Below are 24,884 nucleotides of genomic sequence, written 5' to 3'. Positions count from 1 at the left end.
CTTGATTTAAATTTTTTCTTTAAAAATAAATATCATCACAATTACACATTAATAATGATTGTCACCATAATTAAAAATTATCGATTCATAATAAGCGTGCAAGTTTAAAATTATTAAATAATAATATCAAAGCGATAAGTAACTATTAAAATATTTTGAAGGGTGAGTTGTTTAAGTAACCGTAACAAGTCGTACCGGAATGTTATTCTGTTATTCTGTTATTTTTTGCCATCTTAAAAATACAATTTATGTCATAAAGTATAATATTTATTGTTGACTTTAATAGTCCCCAGTGTTTTGTGATCAATAAGACAAGATTGTCCCTTCCATTGTTGAAATAAAAGACAAATTTTATATATATTATTATTATTGTTTTTTTTTGTACTAAAAACAAGGCTAGTTCATGTTATATTGTCACTGTGACAACATGCTCCGTAGGGGTTTATAAGGTAAAACGTGCTTCACAATATTTTGTCAGGATTTTTTTTTCTCTCTCTTTTATTTTGGTGGATTAAATGACAAGAAAAATCGCATACAATATTGTGATAAGAAAAATTCACAATGGCAGTTTTGTGTCCAAGGGTCAGAGTAAAAATCAACTGTAATTTTTATATTTTTTTTTTGTGGTAGATAGATAATATTATGATAACATTTGAAGCATTATACAGTCAATATTTGATCTTGTACTCGCAGATGGTGAATGTTGTGATGTGGTGTATATTATATATTTTATGGGGAGAGTGTGGTTCACTGGGGCAAAAATGGATATGGTCGTTCTTAATGTTTCACCCCAAACTGTATATGGTATGTTTATATTTTTATATATATAAATATCTTTAGCGTATATTGAGTCTTTATACAACAACAACAACAAAATTAATAACATTATATTTTGTGGTTAAAGACTTGCCAACGAATTACGAAAGACAATACTGCTCCTGCAGGATCATAAAAACCATGGTATATATTGAATTACTTTATCACAAAAACTAGCTTCATTTATTTTTTTTTTTTATTTTTTTTTACCTCTTATATAATATTTTTCCTTATTTTCATTTCATTTTTTATTTATTTTTGTTTATCTTTTTAACCCCCTCTTTCGTAAATTGTCAGTGTAAAGCCGAGCTTATGTTACAATGCTCGACCAGGTAATAACCGTCAACGCATATGAGTGAACATGACTCTTGTAGAACTCGAGAATATTTTTATATCTTTTTTCTAGTTGGTTTATTTTTTTATACCTTCTTTGTTGTTGATATTATGTTTTTTTTTCAAATGGGATGAACAGTTTTTTTTTTCGTCTCAACTGAGTAGAGGGATTTTCTACTATCCCATTTGAAAATAAATTATATTTTCAACATTGTCAATGGTAAAATTTATTTTTTTATTTGATAAAAAAATTATTAAGTAGAAATAGTAGATTTTAGTCAGACACATGGACTTGTAGTATTTTTATTTTTTATTTAGTTTGAAGATATCTACTTGTTATTATGGGACATGTTAGATTATTATTTTAAAATATATAAATCTTGATTTCCCTATTTTTCACATTCACAAGATGAGTAATGTATATGGTGTGATTTTTTTTTTTTTTTTCGTCATATAAGTGATTTCTTATCCTTGAGCTTTTTAACCTCGATGTCATTTTTCAAGATTTTATTCTTTATGTTAAAGCTTCTTGTAACCGCATTGCGTGATTTTTTTTTTCTTTCACTTTTTGAATTTTCACAGTGAAAATATATTTAACCTTCACACGTATGTCTAACCCTCGTTTGTCCCATGTCATGGAGCTGCAACTACATGTTTAGAAATAAAAAAAAATATATATACATGTGTATATCAAACGGCGATACCTGAGTCCCGTCCAGGCAATTTCCAATTTTCTCCTCGGTTAAGTTAGGACGTGCGGTCAATTTTTTTTTTTTTTTTGTATGAGCTAAACATGACTTTTTTCCGTACACATCCAACACAGATAATGGATAAAAAACAAATGAATAAAAAAATAGATAAATAAATATAGAATAAGAGGAATAAAAAATAAAAAAGTTTAAAAATTCTTTGTTGGTTTTTTTTAAAAGGAAATTTTGTCAAAATTTTCTCTATAAAAATTTAAACAAATATATTTTCAAGTATTTTATAAAAGAAAAGTTTTAAATCGTTTTACTTTTTTTAGTAGTAGTGTATATTTTAGAATATACAAAATACAGAGACGAATGATTTAGTTTTTTATTTTTTTATTTTTCTTATGCCAGTGGTATTATGGTAATCGCAAATCTCATATTGCGATTCCGAACAACTTCGTATAAAAAGAGAAAATTCAGTTTAAAGATTCGAAGCATATACACACGTTGAAGTGATGAGGGAATAAAAAAAGGAAAAAAAAATAAATAAATAAATTTCACACGTGTAAATACAATCAGTGGTGAAAGCATATGCGCTTCGATTTTCGTATCAAGTGTGAAAAATTTTAAAACTATTGCTCAGTTTTCGTCGAAATATTATTCGAATAAATTTTAAATTACTTATTTTTTTGCTTTAAAATATAATACGTATATTATTCTATTTTCATAAGCTATCAGTTAAATAAAAAATAGAAAATTTATTTGAGTTTTATTCAATATTGAATTTTTTTATTATAGAAAATAAAAATTATTTAAATGTCAAGGTTAGTTAGAGACCCAAAAATTATTAGAATTTTATTGTAATTCAGTTATCAGTTCACTGCAAAAAAAATCATGCCAAATGACAATTTTTTTTAAGGAAAAAAATTCATTTAAAATATGAAAAAGCAGAAAATTGTCTAGAAAAAATAAATTCTACGAAAAAAAAGGTCTCAATTTTTTAACAATGAATAAATAAATATTTATGAATATTATATTAATATTAAATTGATTTATATTGTAGAAAAAAAAAAAATATTCAGAGCACAATAACTTTGAAATCTTTCCATGAAGATGAGAAAGAAAGATAAATTTTTTTCTTCCAAAAGAAAAAATTTTTATTCAGTCAATAACGTTAATTTCCACCAACGGTCAACCGTTGTGGTAATTGCCTTTTTTTTTTATTTTTTTTGTGAGTATATATTTATGTGTATACTTCAATTGGCAAGGGGCTTTTCAAGTGAATAGCTAGATGGTCGATCTAGCCATTTAATTACTCATGAGCAGCCACGTGAAAATTTCGATATCAAAAATCAAATCAAAAAACCTATACAACTTTTACATGACAAAAAAAAATATATATAAATTTTTTAGGGATGACTTATTAATCTCAGGACGTTTCTTTAATTCTCATATCTTAATTCGTATAATAATAAAAAAAATATATAAATAATATTATGAATAAATGATAATTTATTGTTTATTGATTTTTGAGTTTACAGCGAGAACAAAGAAAGTCACTGAGACAATAGAAATGATATAGGGGCTTGAAGCTGCCTCTCAAACTATAATAAAGAAAGGAAAAAAAAAAAGCTCGATAGCCGCACTGCCCAGAAAATTTTCTCACGACATAAGCTTCTTTCAATTTCATTGCCACGCCCGTTCTTTGTATACTTTTTACTTTTGTATTTTTTTTTTTTTTTGCTTGAGGCATTGCGTCTAGAAAATACGTAAGCTCAACGATTTGCTATTTTTTTTTTCCTCGATAACACTGAAAAACATTAAATTTTTTCCCTCTTTTATACAACAAGTTTCATTGGAGATTAAAAAATACCACAAGTGTGATATAGTAGTGTTAAAGAATTTCAAAAAAATTTTGTATTAATTAAAAAACAAATAAATAAAACCTAAAGATTATGAATCATAAATTTTTCATAAAACTGTTTGAACTGATAAGAAACATAATAATAAATAAAAAAAAAAAAAAAAATATGATTTACGATAAAAGTCACGTATTCATATCTATGTAACAAGCGAAAAATTTCAAATTATGCTAAATCTCACGTCGTCTTGTATGTTCTTGTGTATAAAAAAATATAAAAAAAAAATGCTCAATAGCTTTTGAATGACGTTAAAAGTCACGTACTATTTCTTCGATTTGTTGAGAAATATTTGAAATATTTTTATCATTTTTAGATATTTTTTTCTAAAGAAAATAAAATCAAAAAGTAAAATTAATAAAATTAATTACCTTCAGCATCATTTTCTGATTCTTTAATTTTTTTTTCATCATCTTCATCATCATCTTCTTTATTTTCTTCATTATCATTTTCACCATCAGATCCCTCACGTGATTCCATCATGGATTCTAAAAGTCTCTTAAATTCTATTTGGTTTTCTTCTTCACGTGGTGGTGGTTCATTATTAATTTCTCGCAGGCCACATGATAACATGGTGCCCACTTCTTCCAAGTCACCATCATCAACTTCATCCAGACTTGTACAACTTTCATCATTACTACTACTATCATCACTGCTGCTACTGCTACTACTATTACTACTTTCATCTTCCATTATATTTTCTTTATACATATTTAATCCCTTGAATTTTTATTTTTTCATCCTTCAAGTCCCTTACGCATTCACAAACTTATGAAGAAAAATTCTGAAAATAAAAAAGAGAATAAAATTATACCAATCATATCTTATGCAATAGTCTCCTTTTATCTTTTTATTTTTTTTTATGTCTTTTTATTTTACCAAAACAGACAAATTGAGTTTAACTTGCATATAAAACAAGCAATTTTGTTGAAAAAGGTAAAAAAAAAAAACAACAAAAGAAAGAATTATTCTCACAGGGTGAAATGTATATTTATTTTATATGTCTTTTCTGTTTTACATCGTAATTCTTGTCTTTATCGTCACGTTTTCTTTGGCATTCATTTATTTTAAAAATATGAAATAGCTAAAAACAAAAAAAAAATATATTTGAGTTACAGTTTTGTTGAACCACCTGTGTTTTTTTCTTTTTTTTTTTTATTCACATTTCAGTTGTGTAGAGATCGTAAATAATAATAAGTCTTGGACATTGCAGTGAATATATATATGAAAATAGAAAAGGAAAAGTATGTAAAATATAAATATATAAATAAAATAAAGTAGCAACAAGAGATACACGACGAAACGAAGGGATAAAATGTTATTAAAGTGATATATATCAGTATATGGTCAGACATGCTTTAAACTCTCAAGTACTTTTGCAAACAACTTTTTTTTTTTAAAAGGACTTTCAAGTAATACTATGTGGATTATTAAAATTGAGCAATCTACATTCATATTGAATATTGGTTTATGTATTAACATGAAAATCTTAGTCTTTTTAATATCAGATATTATCTTTTTGGTTATGTCATTCACTATATTTTATTTTATATATCTTGTTCGCTTTTGTAAAAGCCACTTCAAGTAACTTCAACACAGTCTTGTCGAGAATTTGCTGACAATGTCAACCGAAAAATCCCTAGTCTCTTTCTATTTCTCTCTTAAAGCTTCTGTATTTAACTTTTTTATTTTTTATCTACTGTACTTGACAGATCTATTTTTTTTTTTTCACATACATATTTGTAAAAACAACTTTCTGAATTGAAGTTTTATTAAATTTATTTTTTATAGAATTGAAAAATAATAATATTACAAAAATAAAAACAATTTGTTTATCATAAAAACATGAAATAATAGTTTATTGAATTTGGCAGAAAAGAGACAAAGTTATTTCTCTCAAGACTTGCATTTTTTTTTTAAATGGTAGCTAAAAAAAATCAAGATAATTAATATTTAATAGTAGTATTAAATACATGAACAATTGAGTATTTGATGAATTTTATTTATGTATAGATAAATCATCTGTGTGGATAAGAATGGATATAAGAAAAAAAAAAAAAAAAATCAGATGATGTACACTGTGCTTTCCCTTTATTTGTCGAGGGGTGAGTGATGTCTGGCGTGTGTCAATGGCATTTTGATTGATACCCAATAGAAAGAGTAGTCAATAATATCAAGATTTTTCTTGTATTGTTAAAAAAGTGATAATTCCAAAAGTTAAAATAAAAAATAATCTAAAATACCAAAATTAATATATCATTTTATTCTGAATTTATTTATTCAGTTTTATGTATTTATTTTATTCTTTAAGATTATTATTTTTTACCTTTTATTTAATTTTGCACCATTTTTTTTTGTCCACCTGTGTAAATAGTTGTTTACTTTTTTTAAATTAAATTATTATTTTAAATTTTTTAATTGAGCTTTAATATTATTAATTAAAATTTTAATCTTCAATCAATATATATATTTTGGTTAACAAAAAATTTATAAAGCTTAATTATTTATAAAACAAAAAATAGATATAAGTAACATCAGTACTTAGAGACGCGTTAAGGCCATTATGGATTAAAGGGTGCGGCAATGAAGGGAGAAAAACACCACCTAGCAACCGGCTGTTGCACCATCAGTGTCCATTTTCCAATTTAATTTCAACAAAACCACAAACAAAAAATATCAAGAATACCATAAAAATAAAGGTAACTACAATACGAAACACAAAAAAAAAAAAAAATAATAAATAATTTATATATACTTTTTTTTTTAATAAAATAAAATAAATGAATAATAATAATAATAATGAAAAAAGTGGTCCAGTCAAGATAGGTCCTTTGTCACGTTCACTCTTTTTTTTTGCTCTTCGTCCTCAAAAAAAAACTTTTGATAAATCTTTGGCGAGTTATATAAAATTTCGAAAGTCACTTACCCAAATCTTTTTATGTATTTTTTCTGTTTTTTTTTTTTTGTTCTTATCTCTATTATTATTGTTATATTATTTTTTTTTATATACTGATGATATTGTTATTAATGTATTTTTATTTTTAGAAAAAAATTTTGATGAATTCAACACACTGGAAATTAATAAAACAAGTGCTAATTTAAAATTGACGTGGCGCCATTTTAGCTGAATAAATTTTCAAGATAATTTCAACATACATGATCGATTGAATTATGATTAAACGAAAATAAAAATTTTTATAATATTGACATTATTTAAATGAATCTAATGTCAATTGATATTTGATAATAAAATTTAAATGTCAATTAAAATTTAGATATTAGTGACACACTAATTAATTTATTATTTGCTATATATTTTAAAGAATTTAATAGAAAAGTAATTATTAAGTTGATATCAATTATTTTTAATGATATAATAATAATATAAATATTTTTGTTACGAGTATTTACCAAGTGAAAGTGATTTTTTATTTTCAAGTATTTGTAAAGAAGAAAGATAGACATAATGAGTAATTCATTAAGAACTATTTACCCGAAACTTGAGAACGTTTGATCAAACTTTTTAGCTGAGGGCGAATTCATTTATTTATATCTATCTATATAAATTTATATTATGTGTGTGTGTGTCTAAAAGTAAAGGGTGTTTATCGTGTTAAATGAATGAATACAGTAGCAGTCTCTTATTACTATAAGCTGATTGAACGGACGCATATTTTCATTGTTTTTAATTTATTTATTTAACAACAAACGCAAAGCTGGAAAATTATGAAAATTTGTGAATATGTAAAGCGAAACCCCCTGAATATTATTCATATTTATATATGAATTTCCAACCGAAACGTTTGTTGTTAAATAAATAAATGCAGAAGATCAGCCTCTTATAGTACAGCCGATTGAATTATTTAAAAAAAAATAAAATGTCAAGTATTTTAGAATTAAAATAATAATGCAATATGTATTTTTATTTTAAATTAACGTTATCAGTTAGCACGCAATATTTATAATAATACAGACGGGTATCTTGACAAATCCGTGAACTACGAAGGGTTGAAATACAATTATTTATGAATATGTATCAGACATCTGTCGTATTGTATTTCTACACTTCTTGAAAGACTCAAGACAAAGCTCAAAAGATACTTGATAGTTTATATTAATTAATTTAAACTTTGTAAGCAAATAATTTTTTTATTTTTCTTTTCTTTCTCGGCAAATTATTTTAATATTATAAAAATAAAAATTTAATAATTAATTGTTAATTTTATTAAATTTATTCGCAAAAGTTTTATTTATCAATTTTTTTTTACTTTCAAGTTACTCGATGTGAAAACTAAAAAATTTATTAAATATTTTAAAAATCAACAAAATTAATTAATTAATTATTAAAATTGCATTTTTTAATTATTTATAAAATTTATTTAAATATTTCTTATTAAATTCACTCGTAAAATCGTCTGAATGTTTTTTCTTTTTTTTTGTCAATTCACGATAAAAAAAAAAAAAAAATTACCAAAATTAATCAAATAAAAATTTCTGGATAAATATATATAAAAATTATTATAAAATATTGATGATAAATTAAAAAATTTTAATATCATAAACAAGTTGTACAAATAAAATTTATCACCTGCTTATTATAATACCCTAATCGTTATATAAATATTCTGTGACCCAGTAATTCAAATTATAATAATAAATCATTGAAGAAATTAGAGAGGTAAAGAAGAGAATATATTATCTTTCACAAAATTTATAAAATACATTTGAGTATTAAGTTTATACTCAGTAATAATTAAACTCGACTGCTATCATAAAACTTTGAACATGAGACAATATATTAAATTTTTTTTTTTCTCAACAATTTATATGTTTTTGGTATAAAATATTTTATCTAATTAACAAACTCAATTATTGGATAAATTTAAATCTCAATATATGTATTTTTTTAAATATATAATGATATTTTTTAACCTTGTGATTTATTATTATTTTTTTATAGATTAATTTTGATGGTGAAAATGCAGCATTGGTAAATCCAACAGTTCAAAAATTACGAGATCGAGTTAAATTAATTGATAAAAATTTAAAAAATACACTTGTAGATTTTCAAGGCAGTGCACATTTTTATTATGCATATAATAAACAATTTCAAGATATCAATCAAGCTATTCAAACATTTGGTGCTAATTTAAAAGATCAATTTCTAATGGCTCAACAACAAGGACGAAAAAATCTTAATAGATGTTATCAATCAATGTTAAATGATCTTAACAGAGCTAATGAAACAGTTTACAGTGAAAGTCAAAAATGTCAATCAAGCTCATTTGAACATTGTGTTAAAGAAATTGAGTTAGCTCTTCAGGTAAAAATTTTTATATTTTTATTTTTAAATTTTTATATAGAAATAATTTAAAAGTATATTGTTATTTTATTTTTATAAAAAAAAAAAGATTGGTCATCAGTTGGTATTAGATTTGGATAAACTTGAGTATCATTGTTCTCATTCAGGACAAAAAAATATGGAAACATATTGTATTGCTGAAAAAATGCCACGTGTAATTTATTGCATGAAAACATATGAGAGTATTGAAAAACAATTGAAAAGTCAAATTGAAAATTCAGCTACTTTATTGAAAATTTCAATACGTAGATGTTTTGAAAATGTTTTAATGAAACTTCAAGGTTTTTTGCAAGATATACGAGTATCTGCTCTTATGTGTATTTCATATGACTAAATATTTTATGTACAGAAATATTTTTTTGTAAAAAACATATGTTAATTGTTATTAACTTCACTTTATTTAACAATAAATAATTAACAATTAAAAAAAAATGTCTATTTATAAACTAAATTATTTATTAGTTATTGTTAATTTATATGTAACTTGTGTTTGAATTTTCTAATATATACTTTGTTGAACATTTTAAAAATTTTTTCACTTTGTAATAAATTTTAATAGTACAATAAAATACTAGATATAGATTAGATGCAAAATATTTTTTGTTTAATATCATTTTACATATTTTACGTTGTAAAATTTATCATTTTTTTTTAATAGCTGTTTTTTTATATATTCCAACTATCATAGACCATAGTTCCGGTTATTGATAATAACAAGTGTTATTTTAAAAATCTTTCAACAAAATTAAGCGCTAAAAATATTTCAGTACGTTCAATGATTCAAAGTGCAATGATTATACGATTTTTAATTTTTTTAATATTCTCAATGCTGCAATTAATTGTTGCTCCAAGTTATATACAGTTTAATAAATTTCAAGAAGTTGAACGAAATAAAATTGACAATAATATCAAAATTGCTGGGATTGGTATGTTCATTTAAAATATATATTTTCATTATCAATAAGCACACACTTTCAATTTTTTTTTTTGATTATAAATATGTATTCTATAATATTGGGAAAAAATTAATTTAATTTTGAACGCTATCACTGAGAAAATGACTGAACTATCGCTGAACTATCACTGAACTAAAGAGCGACTTTAATAACGGTAAGTTAAATATCTACTGCTGTTAAATCGTTGAACGGTATCATTCCAATCGTTGGTATATATAAAAAACGTATTTTATTTCTACTCTATCGATGGTTGAAGTACTCATATACTTAATTGATTATAAAAATTATAATTAATTTTATTTGCACAGTATTTAAACATAATTATTAGCCCAAGAAATTATCACGAGATTATTACAAAATTTTAATTGAACCAGTTAATATTGATTATAATATTTAAAAATTTAACTACACAATATATGTCGGGCATTTTATTAATTATAATTTTATACAGTCAAAGGACTACTTTGTAAATAGGCTGGCATATTTTATTTAAAATAAAAAAATAAGTCAAGACAGTAATTAATTTCATTTGATAATTTGACTAATTAAAATTGCTTTTTTATTTTTGAAAATAATTTAATAACTATACAGTATACTAGTAGCTGACGTCAAACAAAAATTTCATACCATTTAAAGACTTGTCATGAATCATAGATAAAAACAGAAAAATATGTTTTTCTATTTTAAAATTTTTCAACGGAATTTATAATATTTCATTATTTTTTATCTTTTTTATTGTCCGAGTTGGTTTTTTTTCAACAAGTGCCGTCAACTTCAGGTGAATGATAACGATATTTTTAAGTAAAATTAAAAAATAATATTTTAATACGTTTAAAAACTTTGTCATGTCAAGACGTTGTTTTTTGATTTCATCAAGTGCAATGATGTGTCAACGATTTTCAATTATTTTTTATTTATTTATATTAATTTTTGTATTGTCAAAAGTTAGTTTAATTGTTGCTTCTAATCACAGGCAGTCTAATGAATTTTTAAAATTCACAGATAATCAATATCTTAATGATGTTCAAGCTACTGCTGGTATGTTTAATTAAAATAATTTTTTAAATCTTTTATTCTAATAATTATGTCTTCAGATTTATTGTAATATAAATGATTGAAAAATTCTCCAGATCCGTAGAGATTTTTGCAAATTAAAAATTCACTCTATACATATTTTTATATGTATTGATATTTTTTTTTTAAATATCAATTATATTTTTTTTTTTTTTCTTGTGATACCAAATAAGGTAATGCGTATATATTCGTCGGTAGAAATTAAAAATAACCTTTTGTGATTAGAATCAAGTGATTAGATAAAAAAATAAATAATATTTTGGTTTTATTTTGTTTATTTCAGTCTATATGTAAAAAAATAAAAAACACATTATCTAAAATATAATCTTGAAATATATTATCAAAATATAAAATACCTAAATAATCATAAATTTCCAATGAAAACAAAAAAAATAAAATAAACTAATAAAACGACTGACACTCTTAGTGACGTTTCTTATTTTAATTATCGACTAATTACGTATATTTTTATTATAGATAAATTTATCATTGATTTATATTTATTTAATAACATTTTTAATTTTATTTTTTAATAATAAAAATTTATAGATCAATTAAGAAGGAAAAGGGAACAACCATCAACAAGCCCATGGCCCAGGTACTTTTCATTTGTGAAATTAATTAAATCAACAAATTCAAATTAAAATTCTAAATATAAATTTTTAATTTTTTTTTTCATTATAATTGCTTTATCTTGTGTAAAATTCTACCATTGATAATTAAAACATTATTTATATTTTAGTGAGGCAATGTCTGGAGAAACAAGCTCAAAAAAATATTCACGTAAAAATGAAGAAATTCAATCAAATGGTTTTTCTTTAAGTCGAGTACGTCGACAGATTTCCGAAAATCATGATAATCAGTATTTCATTAATATAATTATTTTTGCTGACAAGTCAATGTCTGATCATTATGGAAATGAACTTAAAGACTACATTAAACTCATCATGGCAAAAGTAAATAGTTGAAAAATATAAATAAATATTTTTTTAAACATATTTATATACTTATAATAAATTATTAATTTTTATTATATTTTTTTCTTTTATTATTTAATTAGGTAACGAGAATGTATAAACATTTTTCACTTGGAAATTCAATTGCTTTTGGATCAGTAAAAATTGAAACAACAAATGAAGATTTTTTAGATAAAAATAAATATGAACCGATGACAACAATAGAAAATAATTTTTGTATATGGCAAAGTACACAACGCAATAATCCACAGATGCGAAATTTAAATAATTCTCATGTTGCATTACTTTTAACAAGGTTTTTTAATGCATTATTTAAAGTCAATATTTAAAACTCAACTATCTCATGCATAATTTAAGTATATATTTTTTTTTGTTCCAGAAAACGCTTGTTTCCAGATAGTGACAAACATAGTACTGCAATTGGTCTGGCTAAAGGAGGCACAATATGCAATCCAAATTTATCTTGTACAGCAATACAAGATGGTCCGTATCCAACAGCACCAACTATCGCACATGAAATCGGTCATTTGTAAGTTTTTATTATTGGTAAATGATAAATAGAAGTTAATTAATTATTTTTTGATTTTAATGGATTTTTTTTACGAAGATTGGGAATGAAGCACGATGGTGATTATCCCAACAATACATGCTTTAAAAATGACAAAAACAGATCATTACATTTGATGAATTTTCAAGCAATAAATAAACATCCGTTGATGTGGTCCAATTGTTCTGATGAATACGTTACACGATTTCTTGAGTGATTATGATGATATATCATTTGTTTTTCATATAAATATATTTTTAAAAATAATTATGAACAAATATAATGTTGATTTTTAGATCTGGTGGTGGTGACTGTCTCCTTGCCAAACCCAGAGAAAAATTTGATGAAACAAGATATCGACATTTAGGTGAACAGTATTCACTTAATAAAACGTGTGAAATTGCATGGGGCCCAGGATATTATACAACTAAATTGAATGATGATGAAAGTAAGTTATACCTTTCAAGTTTTGTTTATCGATACAATTATACATATAAATAATATACTCATTTTTTTTTTTTTTAATTAATTAATAGAATGTGGGAAATTCTGGTGTTATCATAAAAATAGAGAAATGGCGAATATTGTGTCTCGTTGGCTTATAGTGCCAGATGGCACAACTTGTGGCGATAATAAAATATGCTATGAAGGTGAATGTATCTCGACAAATAAAATGATACCCGTCAATGGTGGATGGAGTGATTACGGAGATTTTGGTGAATGCTCAAGAACTTGTGGTGGTGGTATTAAAATAAGATATCGATATTGTAATAATCCAACACCAATGTACGGTGGTCAATATTGTTTAGGAAAAAAAAAAGATTATGAAATTTGTGCTTCTAATAAATGCCCTGAAGGATCACAAGATTTTAGGTTTTTATTTATAAATTCAATTATTGCTCTACGTAATGTAAAATTTTCTAGATTAATTATTGTTTTTTATCTTTGATTTTTTTAGAGACAGCCAGTGTGCTGAATTTAATAATAAAAATTTAAGTAGTGTGGGTATTCAAAGTATAAGTGTCAATTGGAAATCTGATGAAGGTGAAAAATTTAATTCATAAAACTTAATTATCTATATGTATTTATGAATGTTTAATATTTTAAAAAATTTATTTTTTCCTCAGCTGCTGATTACCCTTGTGTGTTGTATTGTCAAAATGAAAACAAAGATTATCATCCATCACAAAATCAAGTGATTGACGGCACTCCATGCAAAGGCGACAATTCTCATATGTGTGTTCATGGTGTATGCAAAAAATATGGATGTGATTATAAATTAAACTCAAATGCTGAACTGGATATTTGTGGTGTTTGTAATGGAAATAATTCTACTTGTCATAAAATTACAAAAAAATTCACTTTTACACCAACATCTGAACATCAAAATCTACCAAGTTATCATCACGTTTATACAATTCCAGCTGGGAGTCATCATATTGATATTAAACAGTACACCATAAATCCATCATCTGATCGTAACAATTACATTGGTAAATTTAATTAGTATTAATTAATTCTTTAAGAGTTATATCGCATTTTATTTAACATTTTTTTTTCTATCTTATATTTTTTTTATTTTGCAGCATTAAAGCTTGCTAAAATTGGAAATTATATTTTAAATGGTGTCAAAGGTGGTATAAAACGGTACTCCCAAGTTTACGAATCAAATGGAATTAATATTGAATATAGTGTTATTAATGATGTCTCCATGCGAGTAAATATTACCAAGCCTATTGTCGATTATCTAATTGTTGAGGTAATTGTCATAAATTTAAAAATTTATTTAGTTATAATTATTATTTTATACGGTATTTAATGTCTACATATTAATTTATAAATAGGTATTATTTACATATGAGTTTGTACTTACACAAACATTGTTAGAATTCTATATTCCAAGTAGAAGTAATCGACATAATTATGATTGGAAAATTGGTGAATGGTCACGTTGTAATGCAACTTGTCAAGGTATCAAAAACAGAGTTATTAAATGCCAAAGAACAGAGGATAGTAAAATAGTGGCAGATGGTTTTTGTGAAACTAAACAACCAAAAAGTTCCATGGAATGTAATTCAAATTGCGTTTTACGGTAAATGAATATTTTATATATTCACAAATAACACAATGATGAAAATCTTTATAATATAAAATAAATAATTGTTAATTACAGATGGGATATTAAAAGTAAAACAGCCTGTTCCGCAAAGTGTGGACATGGTACAAGAAATATAAATTACAATTGTGTACGAGATTTTATTCAGGAAACAATTAGCACTGTTGAAAAATTGGATCCAACATCTTGTTCACACATTGAAAAACCAATTGAATCTGAAGAATGTTATACAAATTGTTCTGCAAACTGGAAATATTCAAATTGGGGAGAGTGTAGTGTTACTTGTGGTGGTGGTGGTGTTAGAATAAGAAGAGCACAGTGTATTGACAATACTGGACGAAAATTAAACGAAAATATGTGTAATTTAAAAAAAGACCTGATAGAATCATGTGGTCTCAATGAATGTCCTAAGTGGGTCGCAGGACCATGGTCAGCTGTAAGTTGTATTATATTTTTATTTTATTAAAATTTTTTAAATTATAATTAATATATATTCGTTTAAATATTTATCAGTGTTCAGTTAGTCTTGGTAAAGGTAAAAAAGAAAGACAAGTTACATGTCAAAATGGAAATACAGCAATTGATAATTCATTTTGCAATGGATCAATGCCTATCAATAAAAAAATTTGCAATAAACGTTCTACTGATCCAAATAAAAAAAAAGTAAGTTTATTGATAAATGAAATTGTTATGATGATTGCCTAGATGTAAAATTTAAAAATTAACTTAAATAATAATTTTTATTTCTTTTGCTTAGCTTAATTATTATGACAGAGCCTTAAAATTAATTCAAAAAATGGATAGTGTCATAAATGATTTAAGGAATCAACGCTTAAAACTGAAGAGAATTTTTAAAAACGATGAAAGAGTATTACTGGAACAGCAGAATCAACAAATAAAAAATTCATTCATTCAATTTCAGAAGGATTCTGAAAATGCTCACAATCATGGAGCTGATTACAAAACATGTGATGACACAATTAATGCAACAATAAAAAAGAATCTCGACAGTGCATTTCATAGTCTAAGTAACTGTTTCACTACTATATCAAAAACTTTCATATTAAAAATCAATCAAATTAACTCCGAAATAAAGGTAAGTCACGAATTTCATTCACGTATATATTATTTTATTCTTTTATATTTTAAATTTTTCATACTAATATTTTTTTTATTTTATTATTTTACTTAGCGTGGGCGCCAAATGTATACTCATACAAGCAATCTCAAAAACAATTGTAGTGAAAACAATATTGAAATATCAAGAAAATATTGTAATTCTGAAAAGGAATTTGCTACTGAATTAATTGAGGCACTTAGAACCAGCACGAAAGAGTTTCAAGATTATACAACAGAGTTTTTAAGGACAAAAGATTCATGTTATAATAAGGCTACTGAATTGTTCAGCCAATCAGTTAAAAATGCTCGTAAATCATTCATATCTTGTCATTTGCATTAATTAAAATATTTAAATTTTATTCATTAAAATTATAAAAAATTTTAAAAATAATTAATTACAAAATAAGATGTAAAAAAAAAAACGTTTAAAAAAATGATATACTTAATTTTTTGCGCTCAAAGCTGCAAGAATATAATTTATAAAAAAAAAAAAAAATAAATAAATAAAATCAGCACATAATTTTAAAAATAGATCTATGAAGGTTTACAACAAGTGTAATTAAACAATCAAAAAGACAACAGGTACAAATAATTTAATTTTTATTAAATATTGTTCAATAAATTTTATTTAAAAAAATCTCTAATATTTTTCCTATTTTAATTTTAAAACTGAAATTATTTGAATTATTAAATTATTTTTAACAATTTAAAAAAAAAATATATTTCACTATTATCCTACATACATCGTATGGGATTTTAAATATATATATTTTTTTAAAATTCAAGTGTACGCCTAACGTCAAAAATATCAACTGATATATGTTGGTAAACTTACCGACAAGTACTATTAATTTGTAAAAATTTTCACCGCTTGGTGGCTCTCTTTTTTTTTTTTTCTTCGAGATCCCCAGCTCACTGAACTTCACAATCCTCGCAATAAAAAAAAAAAAAAATTTTGAGTGAAAAGCAAATGACCTGTTGCTTGTGAGTGATTATTTTATAACGATTTTAGTGGTTTAATTTAGCTAATTGATTGTTTATTTTATAATAAATAACTTTGTTTATTCGTTGTTAACTCGATCACTGATAAATTATTGCTAAATGTTGTTATTTTCACACAAAAATTTCACATCGCCGGTCGGGGTCGAGTCATGGAAAGGACATTGATAAAACACATTTCAAAATGGCATATAGGTATGCAAATATCATCAATATTTGATTTAATGACATAAAAATAATTGAGAGACAAATAATAAATTGTAGAATAATTATAATATATAATTATTCATTTAAAAAATTGAATTCAATCAATTGAGGTTAGGATGATTGTCATACTATGTAAAAAAAAAAAAAATACTCATTAATAATAGTATTTTAATCAAAATTCATTATCAGTAATATCATTTTGAATATTCAATATTTATATATGCAGTTTAATTTATGTATTCTTGTTGTTGATAATTTTTATTTTCTTGAACAAAATAATATTCTAGTTATGTTAATTATTATCTTTTAATGTTTATAGATACAAAAAAGTATGCTGATAAATCATTAAAAAAATATGACTAAACAATGGAAAAAGATTAAGACACTGAACAATATGTGGTGGTGGTAAATATATATTTGTCATTTATAATTAAATAATATGTTTTTTTTTATTTATTCAACACAGCTCTAATATATTTTTATAAAAAAAATTACAGGTTTTTTTGGATATTTTAATTGATAATGTATCAGTACAAGTACTGTTAAAAAAAATAATCTTGAAAAAGGTACGTTTGTATTTTGTTGTCTCAGACAAAAAAGAGAACATTTATATTATATTTTAAATACTGATATAACTATAGCAACACAAGAATTAATTAATCAATTGAATATTTATTTATTTATATAAAAACAGGTATCTTGAAATTTATCAACTCTATCAGCTCTATCAAAAATAATATAACATTGTCAGTTAGACTAGGTGATTTATTATTTGATGCTCTATTAATGATACATTTTTCAAGATAAAAAAAACATTTGTCATCACCAACAGGATAGTCAAAAGGATGAGGACTATACAGGGACAGTATACGATCAATAAGTTCACAAAGCTGAGTTAGGATACATGTTGAAGCTTGAATATGCTGAGAACAAACTGCTAACAACGTTGGATAGTAGAAAATACCTGATGAAGACATGTGTTTTATCATGTAGCATGTGGTACAGTGTTTTTGATGATTTCATCATCCAGCAATTGGATAGATAGTAAGTATTTAAAACTGTATTTTATTCATGCATTCATATTTCTTGTTGATTATGAATCAAAAAATGAATCATGCTTTAAATTTCAAATGAATAATAATTATTTTATTTCAGTTTGTGTGATAGTGTAAAAAGTAACACTGGTCTAGTGTTGAATAAAATCACAATGAATTGGCTGAGTGTGAGCAACTGGACACCTGCTGTACTTCATGCTGAATATCTGCTAAAAAAGGTAAGAGGCCTTCTGGTCATTAATTTAACAATCTCCTTTTAAAAAACAACCTCGTAACATTGCATATTATAACAAAGAGATCAGTAATTGTTTGATGAATGCTTTTCAATGAATATTATTACCATAGAGTATATTTTTGCGTAATACATATGATTTAATTGTAATTTTGAATGTCAATTAATCTGGCATTTTAAATTTCCTTTAAAAAACAATTTTTGAATGAATTATATATTTACAATTATTTTAAATTATTAATTTATAAACATGATGAAATAATAGTAATAATAATTATTATTATTCTATTCATGTTTTTATGAATATAATTTTACGACAGATAACAATACAAAAAATTATTATACAAAGTATAGTCACTGTATTAACAGTGTCTCTACTCATTTTTTTATAAATTTATTTATTATTATTTGAATAACCAAAAAGTATATAAAAGTTTAAATTTACTTTATGATAGTTGAATATATACCTCAACAGTTGTATATATACAAACATCCCTTCAGGATGTTTGTGAAAATGATAACTAAGAAAAAGTGGTGAAATAATACAACTGAGGGTAGATTAATAAATTTTGGGGGATAATAAATGAGGTGAAAAGAGGTACGACATCTAGTTGTGTAAAGTAAAGAAGAAGATGATGATGATATAAAGAGGAGGGAGGGCAGTGAGGGATAAATGGTATTTGTGAGATTGCTGGCCGTGAAAGAGACGAGGATTCGTCGCTGAAACTCTGAAAGAGTTTCAAGCAGTTTCATGAGTTCAGTCGGTGCATGTGAGCGGAGCCAGCCGGTCGTGACTCCTTCTCCCCTATTTTAATTGACACGTTTTTTTTTTTTAATTTTTAAATATTTTTTTTTATTATCACTAAGTTAGTAATATCGAAATTTTTTTATTTATAAATTCTCGTCTTTTAAAAAATTTTATTTATCATAAATCAAACGTTTGTTTTAATTTTTTTCAAATCAGGTGAAAATATAATTTATTTAAAAACCAATTTATTTTTAAATAATAATAATTATAAGTTTAAAAAAATATATATTATTTAACAGTGAAAATGTGAAGATATTTTATAATTTCTTTAATTTTTTAAATTACGTAGATTTTTTTTTTACAAAAATGATAAAATTTAGAAGATTAAATTAAATGACAATAATGAGTGAGACAAATTGATAAGATTTTTTTTTTTTTTTAAATTTTTTTATCATGTTTTGTGTAAATAAATTATTATCATATTTTATTTTCGTCAAATTTACATGAGACTCTGAACTATTACAATAATTAATAAGTGAAGTGTTATTAACTTGATCAAAAAAATAAATATAAAAAATCGGCGAGATTCCCTCCATGTTTATCGAACTCTTAAATGTCAAGTTTAATATCCATCCACTTTCAATGAATATTTACATAATATAATATTTAAAATTATCAATTTTTTTTTTTTTTCATTAACAAAATGAAAATATTTAATATTCATAAAAGCCCTTTGTCAATCAATAATTTCCATCAAAATATTTGAACGAAATCAAGTGACAATGTCGCGATAGTGATTGAAATATATATATATTTTTTTTTAATTAATTAAACTAAATGTAATAACTCTACTTTGACGATAATAATAATAGTAAAATATTTTTGATAAATAAACTCATCGAGATGTCGAGATTATCAAATCGCTTGTCATCAATCGCTGCTGTATTTGCGATTGCATTGCTCGTTATATTTATTGTGATCATGTGGTCTGATTTTGAATCGAAAAATAATGAAAAAAATGATAATATTAATACATCATCAGCATATAAACAATCACGTTTAATAAACGTAAATCAAAATATTAATAATTATAATACACCTGATATTATTAATATTTCGCCAAGTCAAGAAAATGATGGTGAGTTTATTAATACATTTAAATAATAATTAATTATTTTTATAAAAACATGCAGCTTAAATTACATTGGCAACACGAGTTGAATTAATATTATTTAAAAAATAAAAAATTACAAATTTAATAAAATCATATTTCACTTGGTGTCAGTAGATTAGAATCACATGAAATATTCCACTATGGTTTAATATTTTAACTGAATATAAATTTCGAAAAAATAGATAAAATATGATTTTTTTTTTTTAAATATAATATTCGAAATAAGATGATATATATTATATACAAACTTTAATGATTTTTTTAAACTGTTGAATAATTTTATATACACTTTTTAAAGCTGGGGATAACAAGACCTTATGTTGTTTATTTAACGAATAATTTGCAAATGTGTTTTTAACTTACTCTAGCAATTTGTTATCCAAAGATAAGAAATACCCTGACGTTTGACTCTGCTTAGCAGTTTGTACTTAAAAAAAATATTCTACAAATTTTAAATCGATTAGAACTATATATAAAATTTTTTTTTTTATCTAGAATATATTTATTTCTTCTAGTGTTTTTTATTTTTTCAAAAAAGCTTAAAGTGATGGAACAATTTTTTTTTCTAGTAAGCTTTTTATAAAATTAAAAAGTTCTTTTTATTTATTTTTTTTTTGGGTTGTTTAAAAAATTGAAAAAAATATTTAGCCTTTGTCAATGATTCATTGATAATATAATATATTAAAATACTAAGTGTTTCCTTATTTGTTGAGGGTCATGAGTTTACCTATCTATCTATTTCAGTTTGAAAATAATTCTATTAATATTTAAGTTGAAAGTGAATGCAGACTAATAAAGTCTCTGTATGACTACATTACTTTTCGATGTATTTATCATTTTTTATTTATTTATCCTTTGCATCATACGGTTATATATCAATGAGTTTAATACCTTCAAAATGTGAAAGTACTTCTTGAATTTTTCTTCAATGATAATTTAAAATTTGCAATATACTTATATAGAAAAATTTCATATATATTTATCACCTGGTTGCACTTTAAATATTGTTATTTAATTATGAATAATCGTGTCTTGATTATTATCACAAATATTTTTTTTAATTTTATCATCTAATCTTTTTTTTTTTTTTTTGATAACTTTTAAATGGATATATTCACTTAGCAGTTAAATATTTAATTACAAAATTAATTCCAATGACTAATTAATCATTTTAAATATCAAATAATAATTCATTTTATTCTAAATTATTTTTACTTAATTACTGAAATTTATTTGAACTTGTAAAAATAATAAGATATGATATGAAAAATCTTGACCTACAACAATCTCAATTCAAGTAAATAAAATTAATAAATATTTAAACAATAAAAACGAGAAAATAAATCATCAAAAAAATATAGTCTGTTATGACTAAAAATTTAATTGATGAGCGTGTAAATCAGTGTATCTTTTTTATATATTCTGATAAGTATATTTTTTTTTTTTTTCCTGCTTCAAATTGGAGTGTCAATTGTCGATAGCATGACTAAAAAAGATCCTCTCAAAAACAAGTATAAATATTTATATTAAATATAAAATTAGCCTGAAAAAAAAAAATTGCTAATTGCTGAGATGAAATAAATATTTATACCATCAAATATTTTGTATATATTGAAGAAAAAACGTAAAAAAAAAAAGAAACCGAGTTTTTAAATCAATGCCTTGGTTTTTGGCTTGTGCATAATATATTTATTCTCCTTGGTCTTGTAAATTTTATTTTCCCTGTGCCAGACAACGTCGGGATACATGCAGTTCAACGACACGAAGTAACTGCAGAAACGACAAGTCGTATCACATAATCACGTTAAAATGCATTTAGTCAACCAAAACTGTAACATATAATAATAATAATTATCTTTTTATTTTTTTTTTTTTATTTAATAATTATTATAAAATTACACTGTAAAGTGTTAAAATTAAATAATTAACTACCGTATTTATTAGATAATTTAAAAAACATAAATAAATTATATGTGATATAATAATTATATATGTAAATATATATTTTTTATTAGATATGTTTTTTTTTTAAATGGTATAAAATTAATTCATCATTTGGCAATTGGCCAATTTAGTATAACGACTGGCTGATATATCCGATAGATTGTAAATATATATATGTACATAATTCATTTTGGACCAGTTGAGAGTTACAGACATCATCACTGTATATGAATCATGATTTGAATAAGCATTGGAACCGTGTTTCCACGAAACCATATCAACGAATAAGCAATACGATTATTGCAATTACAAATTGAATTGAATTGGTCAAAATAATATTAAATAATTCTCAGAATTTTTTATTTTTGTAATAAATAAATAAGGAAATATCTTATTTATATTTTATTATTCTTAATTTATTTTATTTTTTTTTATTTATTCAACTTTTCATTTATAAAAAATGGCAAGCTAATTTTTTTTTTTTTTTTTCATTTTATTTTCATGAATTTTTCAATGAATATATAAATGAAAAAAAATAATATTATTATTGATGTACATGAAAAATTCATTTGGCTAGTCAACCTTGTAGTATCACGTGAATTTTTTTTTTTTTTTTATTCATTTATTTCTTCTACGACACTCGACGTATATCTGTTATATGCGTCTATATAACATTTTTCGCGCATCTCATATCCTGTTTTAAGATATCATATTATCATTGAGGTAAAGAATCATTTTTTTTTTTTATTTTAAATTTTTCTCTCTCAAGTTCCAGCGTTTTTTTTTCTTTTTTCATTTTCTAAATATATATCGTGGTGTACATGTGTTGTTAAAAAAGAAAAAAACCAATTTTACTTTTTTTTTTTTTTTTTTTCTTTTTGCTTTCAGCATTTTACAAGTTTATGTGGTAAAAGAAACTATAAAGAACCTATAAAAATATGTTAGGAAAAAAATATAAAAAAATAGTAAAAAAAAGCTATTAAGAAAAACTGGATTTACTAAACTTTTTTATATTGAAAAAATTTTTTGAATTATTTGTGGTTATAAAAATTTATAGATTTTAATTTTAATATAATAATATATTTAAAAATTAAAAACAATTAATTTAAAATACATTTATATAATGACAAATAATAATTGCAATTAATTTATTTTATTTCAATCAAAATAAAATTCCAATTATTGTTTTTCTTCTTTTATAAATAAAAATAAAATAAAAAGAAACACACACACTTTTAAAAGTCGATAACTTTTTTTTTTATTTTATTTTTCTGTTAATATCTTCTCGTTGATGAAGTAAATAATCTCTTTGTATTAATTAAATTTGCGGTCATCGACCGTATTATTTCTAAAGTACATATTAAACACATTAAATTTAAAAATATTCTTGTAATGCAAAGTTTCAAGTATGCACATTACAATTTTATTAAAATCGATAAATTGATCCATGATGAACCTAAATTTATAAATATATATTATCAAACAAGTTTTGACTTTGTTGATTCACTCAAAGACCACACAACACAATAATAATAATAACAAGAAAAAAGAAATCATTTTGAAAGATTTTAAAATTAGTTATAAATAAAATCAATTCACGACATTAAGACCTTTTTTTTCCCGGTAATTTTTATTTTTTTATGTATCAATAAAAACCAAATAAAATCACTTAAATTTTTTTTATTATCACCGTTTAAAAATTATGCACGTGTTATATTATGTATGGGAATTTTTATGTTGAGAGTTTGAGACATGCATGCAGCATTGTGATTTCGGAAAATGCTTACGGTTTAACTGCGATAGATTTATACACATAATAAATATATTATTTCCATTCATATCTGATGTCAGTATGTCACACATGCAAATGTATAAATTTACAAACACAAATAATCGTCCAAGAGTTACTTGTAACTGTGTCATCTTTTAAAAATTAAATGATACAACAAAAAAATATAAAAAATAATTATATAAATTTTTTTTATCATCAATAACAGCTGTTTACATATAAAATTTTAGTTGTGTTAAATTTAAGTGTCTTGTTTTCTTTTATACTTTGTATATATAAATAGTTGTTTTATATTTTTTTTTGATTTTATTTTTTTGCTATAAGCTTTTTAAATGAGCTTGTAGTCGCCTAGTATAAATTAATTAATCCAAAATGTTGTCGTTTTACTCGGTGAATTCGTGCATGTGAATCTCAATGTTTTTACAACTCCCTAACGTAAAAAGAAAGTTCTTAAAAGTTTAATGGAACATAAAATAAACAATTCTAAATAAGCCAAAAAACCCTGGAGACAATTTTTCCAGAAGAATAAATTAATCAATTTTGACAACACTCAATTGCAAAAAAAAAAGAAAATTACTTGATAATTTGCCAAAATATATACATAAAAAAAAAAAAAAAACGAAAAGCACTACTCATTACCGCAGTAAAATCCTGAGAGACATTTTTCAAATAAAAATATAAATTTTCAAAGATTAAAGTATATTGATTTCACTAATACTAATATGAAAAATAACGTCTTTAAATTAAATAATAAAAACAATTTTAAATTAAATTAAAACAAATTAAAAATAAAAAGATAAATATTTAATTAATAATATATTTAAT

General features: G+C 23.6%; 2 protein-coding genes and 1 long non-coding RNA gene across 5 annotated transcripts in view; all 3 read left to right on the top strand.

Annotated features, from left to right (window-relative positions):
• The first annotated feature begins 704 nt into the window (after positions 1–704).
• On the top strand, positions 705–16,251 carry LOC122850674 (A disintegrin and metalloproteinase with thrombospondin motifs 20-like). Its single transcript, XM_044149807.1, has 20 exons — positions 705–804; positions 905–960; positions 8,721–9,083; positions 9,172–9,439; positions 11,024–11,116; positions 11,702–11,750; positions 11,895–12,108; positions 12,213–12,223; positions 12,509–12,658; positions 12,737–12,889; positions 12,973–13,124; positions 13,213–13,549; positions 13,635–13,720; positions 13,804–14,169; positions 14,263–14,435; positions 14,521–14,768; positions 14,850–15,228; positions 15,306–15,455; positions 15,550–15,888; positions 15,985–16,251. Exons 1-20 carry the CDS (start codon positions 732–734, stop codon positions 16,249–16,251), a joined length of 3,927 nt encoding a protein of 1,308 aa, XP_044005742.1. The 5' UTR covers positions 705–731.
• Positions 16,252–16,864: 613 nt separating this feature from the next.
• On the top strand, positions 16,865–17,660 carry LOC122849992. Its single transcript, XR_006373618.1, has 3 exons — positions 16,865–17,105; positions 17,437–17,522; positions 17,615–17,660. It is a non-coding gene; the product is annotated as an uncharacterized LOC122849992 (long non-coding RNA).
• A 1,488-nt stretch (positions 17,661–19,148) lies between these two features.
• LOC122849991 (A disintegrin and metalloproteinase with thrombospondin motifs 9-like) overlaps positions 19,149–24,884 on the top strand; it is a 49,274-nt gene continuing 43,538 nt past the window's right edge. For 2 of the 3 annotated variants that reach the window (XM_044148943.1, XM_044148942.1), the window contains exon 1: positions 19,149–20,290. In XM_044148943.1, coding sequence (XP_044004878.1) covers positions 20,056–20,290 — 235 coding nt within the window. In that variant the 5' untranslated portion in view covers positions 19,149–20,055. The remainder of the gene's footprint in view (positions 20,291–24,884) is intronic. The other variant, XM_044148941.1, reaches the window with a different exon arrangement.

Source organism: Aphidius gifuensis, linkage group LG2, assembly GCF_014905175.1.
Source record: "Aphidius gifuensis isolate YNYX2018 linkage group LG2, ASM1490517v1, whole genome shotgun sequence".
NCBI classification, from domain to species: domain Eukaryota; kingdom Metazoa; phylum Arthropoda; class Insecta; order Hymenoptera; family Braconidae; genus Aphidius; species Aphidius gifuensis.
The sequence above is the reverse complement of the archived record's forward strand: the minus strand, read 5'-3'. Positions and strand labels throughout refer to the sequence as shown.

Excerpts from the sequence above, each read along its gene's own strand:
- LOC122850674 (XM_044149807.1), top strand. The coding sequence starts at position 732 with ATGGGGAGAGTGTGGTTCACTGGGGCAAAAATGGATATGGTCGTTCTT. Across the intron at positions 11,117-11,701 it reads TGATGTTCAAGCTACTGCTG|ATCAATTAAGAAGGAAAAGG; the intron begins GTATGTTTAATT and ends AAAAATTTATAG. Across the intron at positions 15,229-15,305 it reads TCGCAGGACCATGGTCAGCT|TGTTCAGTTAGTCTTGGTAA; the intron begins GTAAGTTGTATT and ends AATATTTATCAG.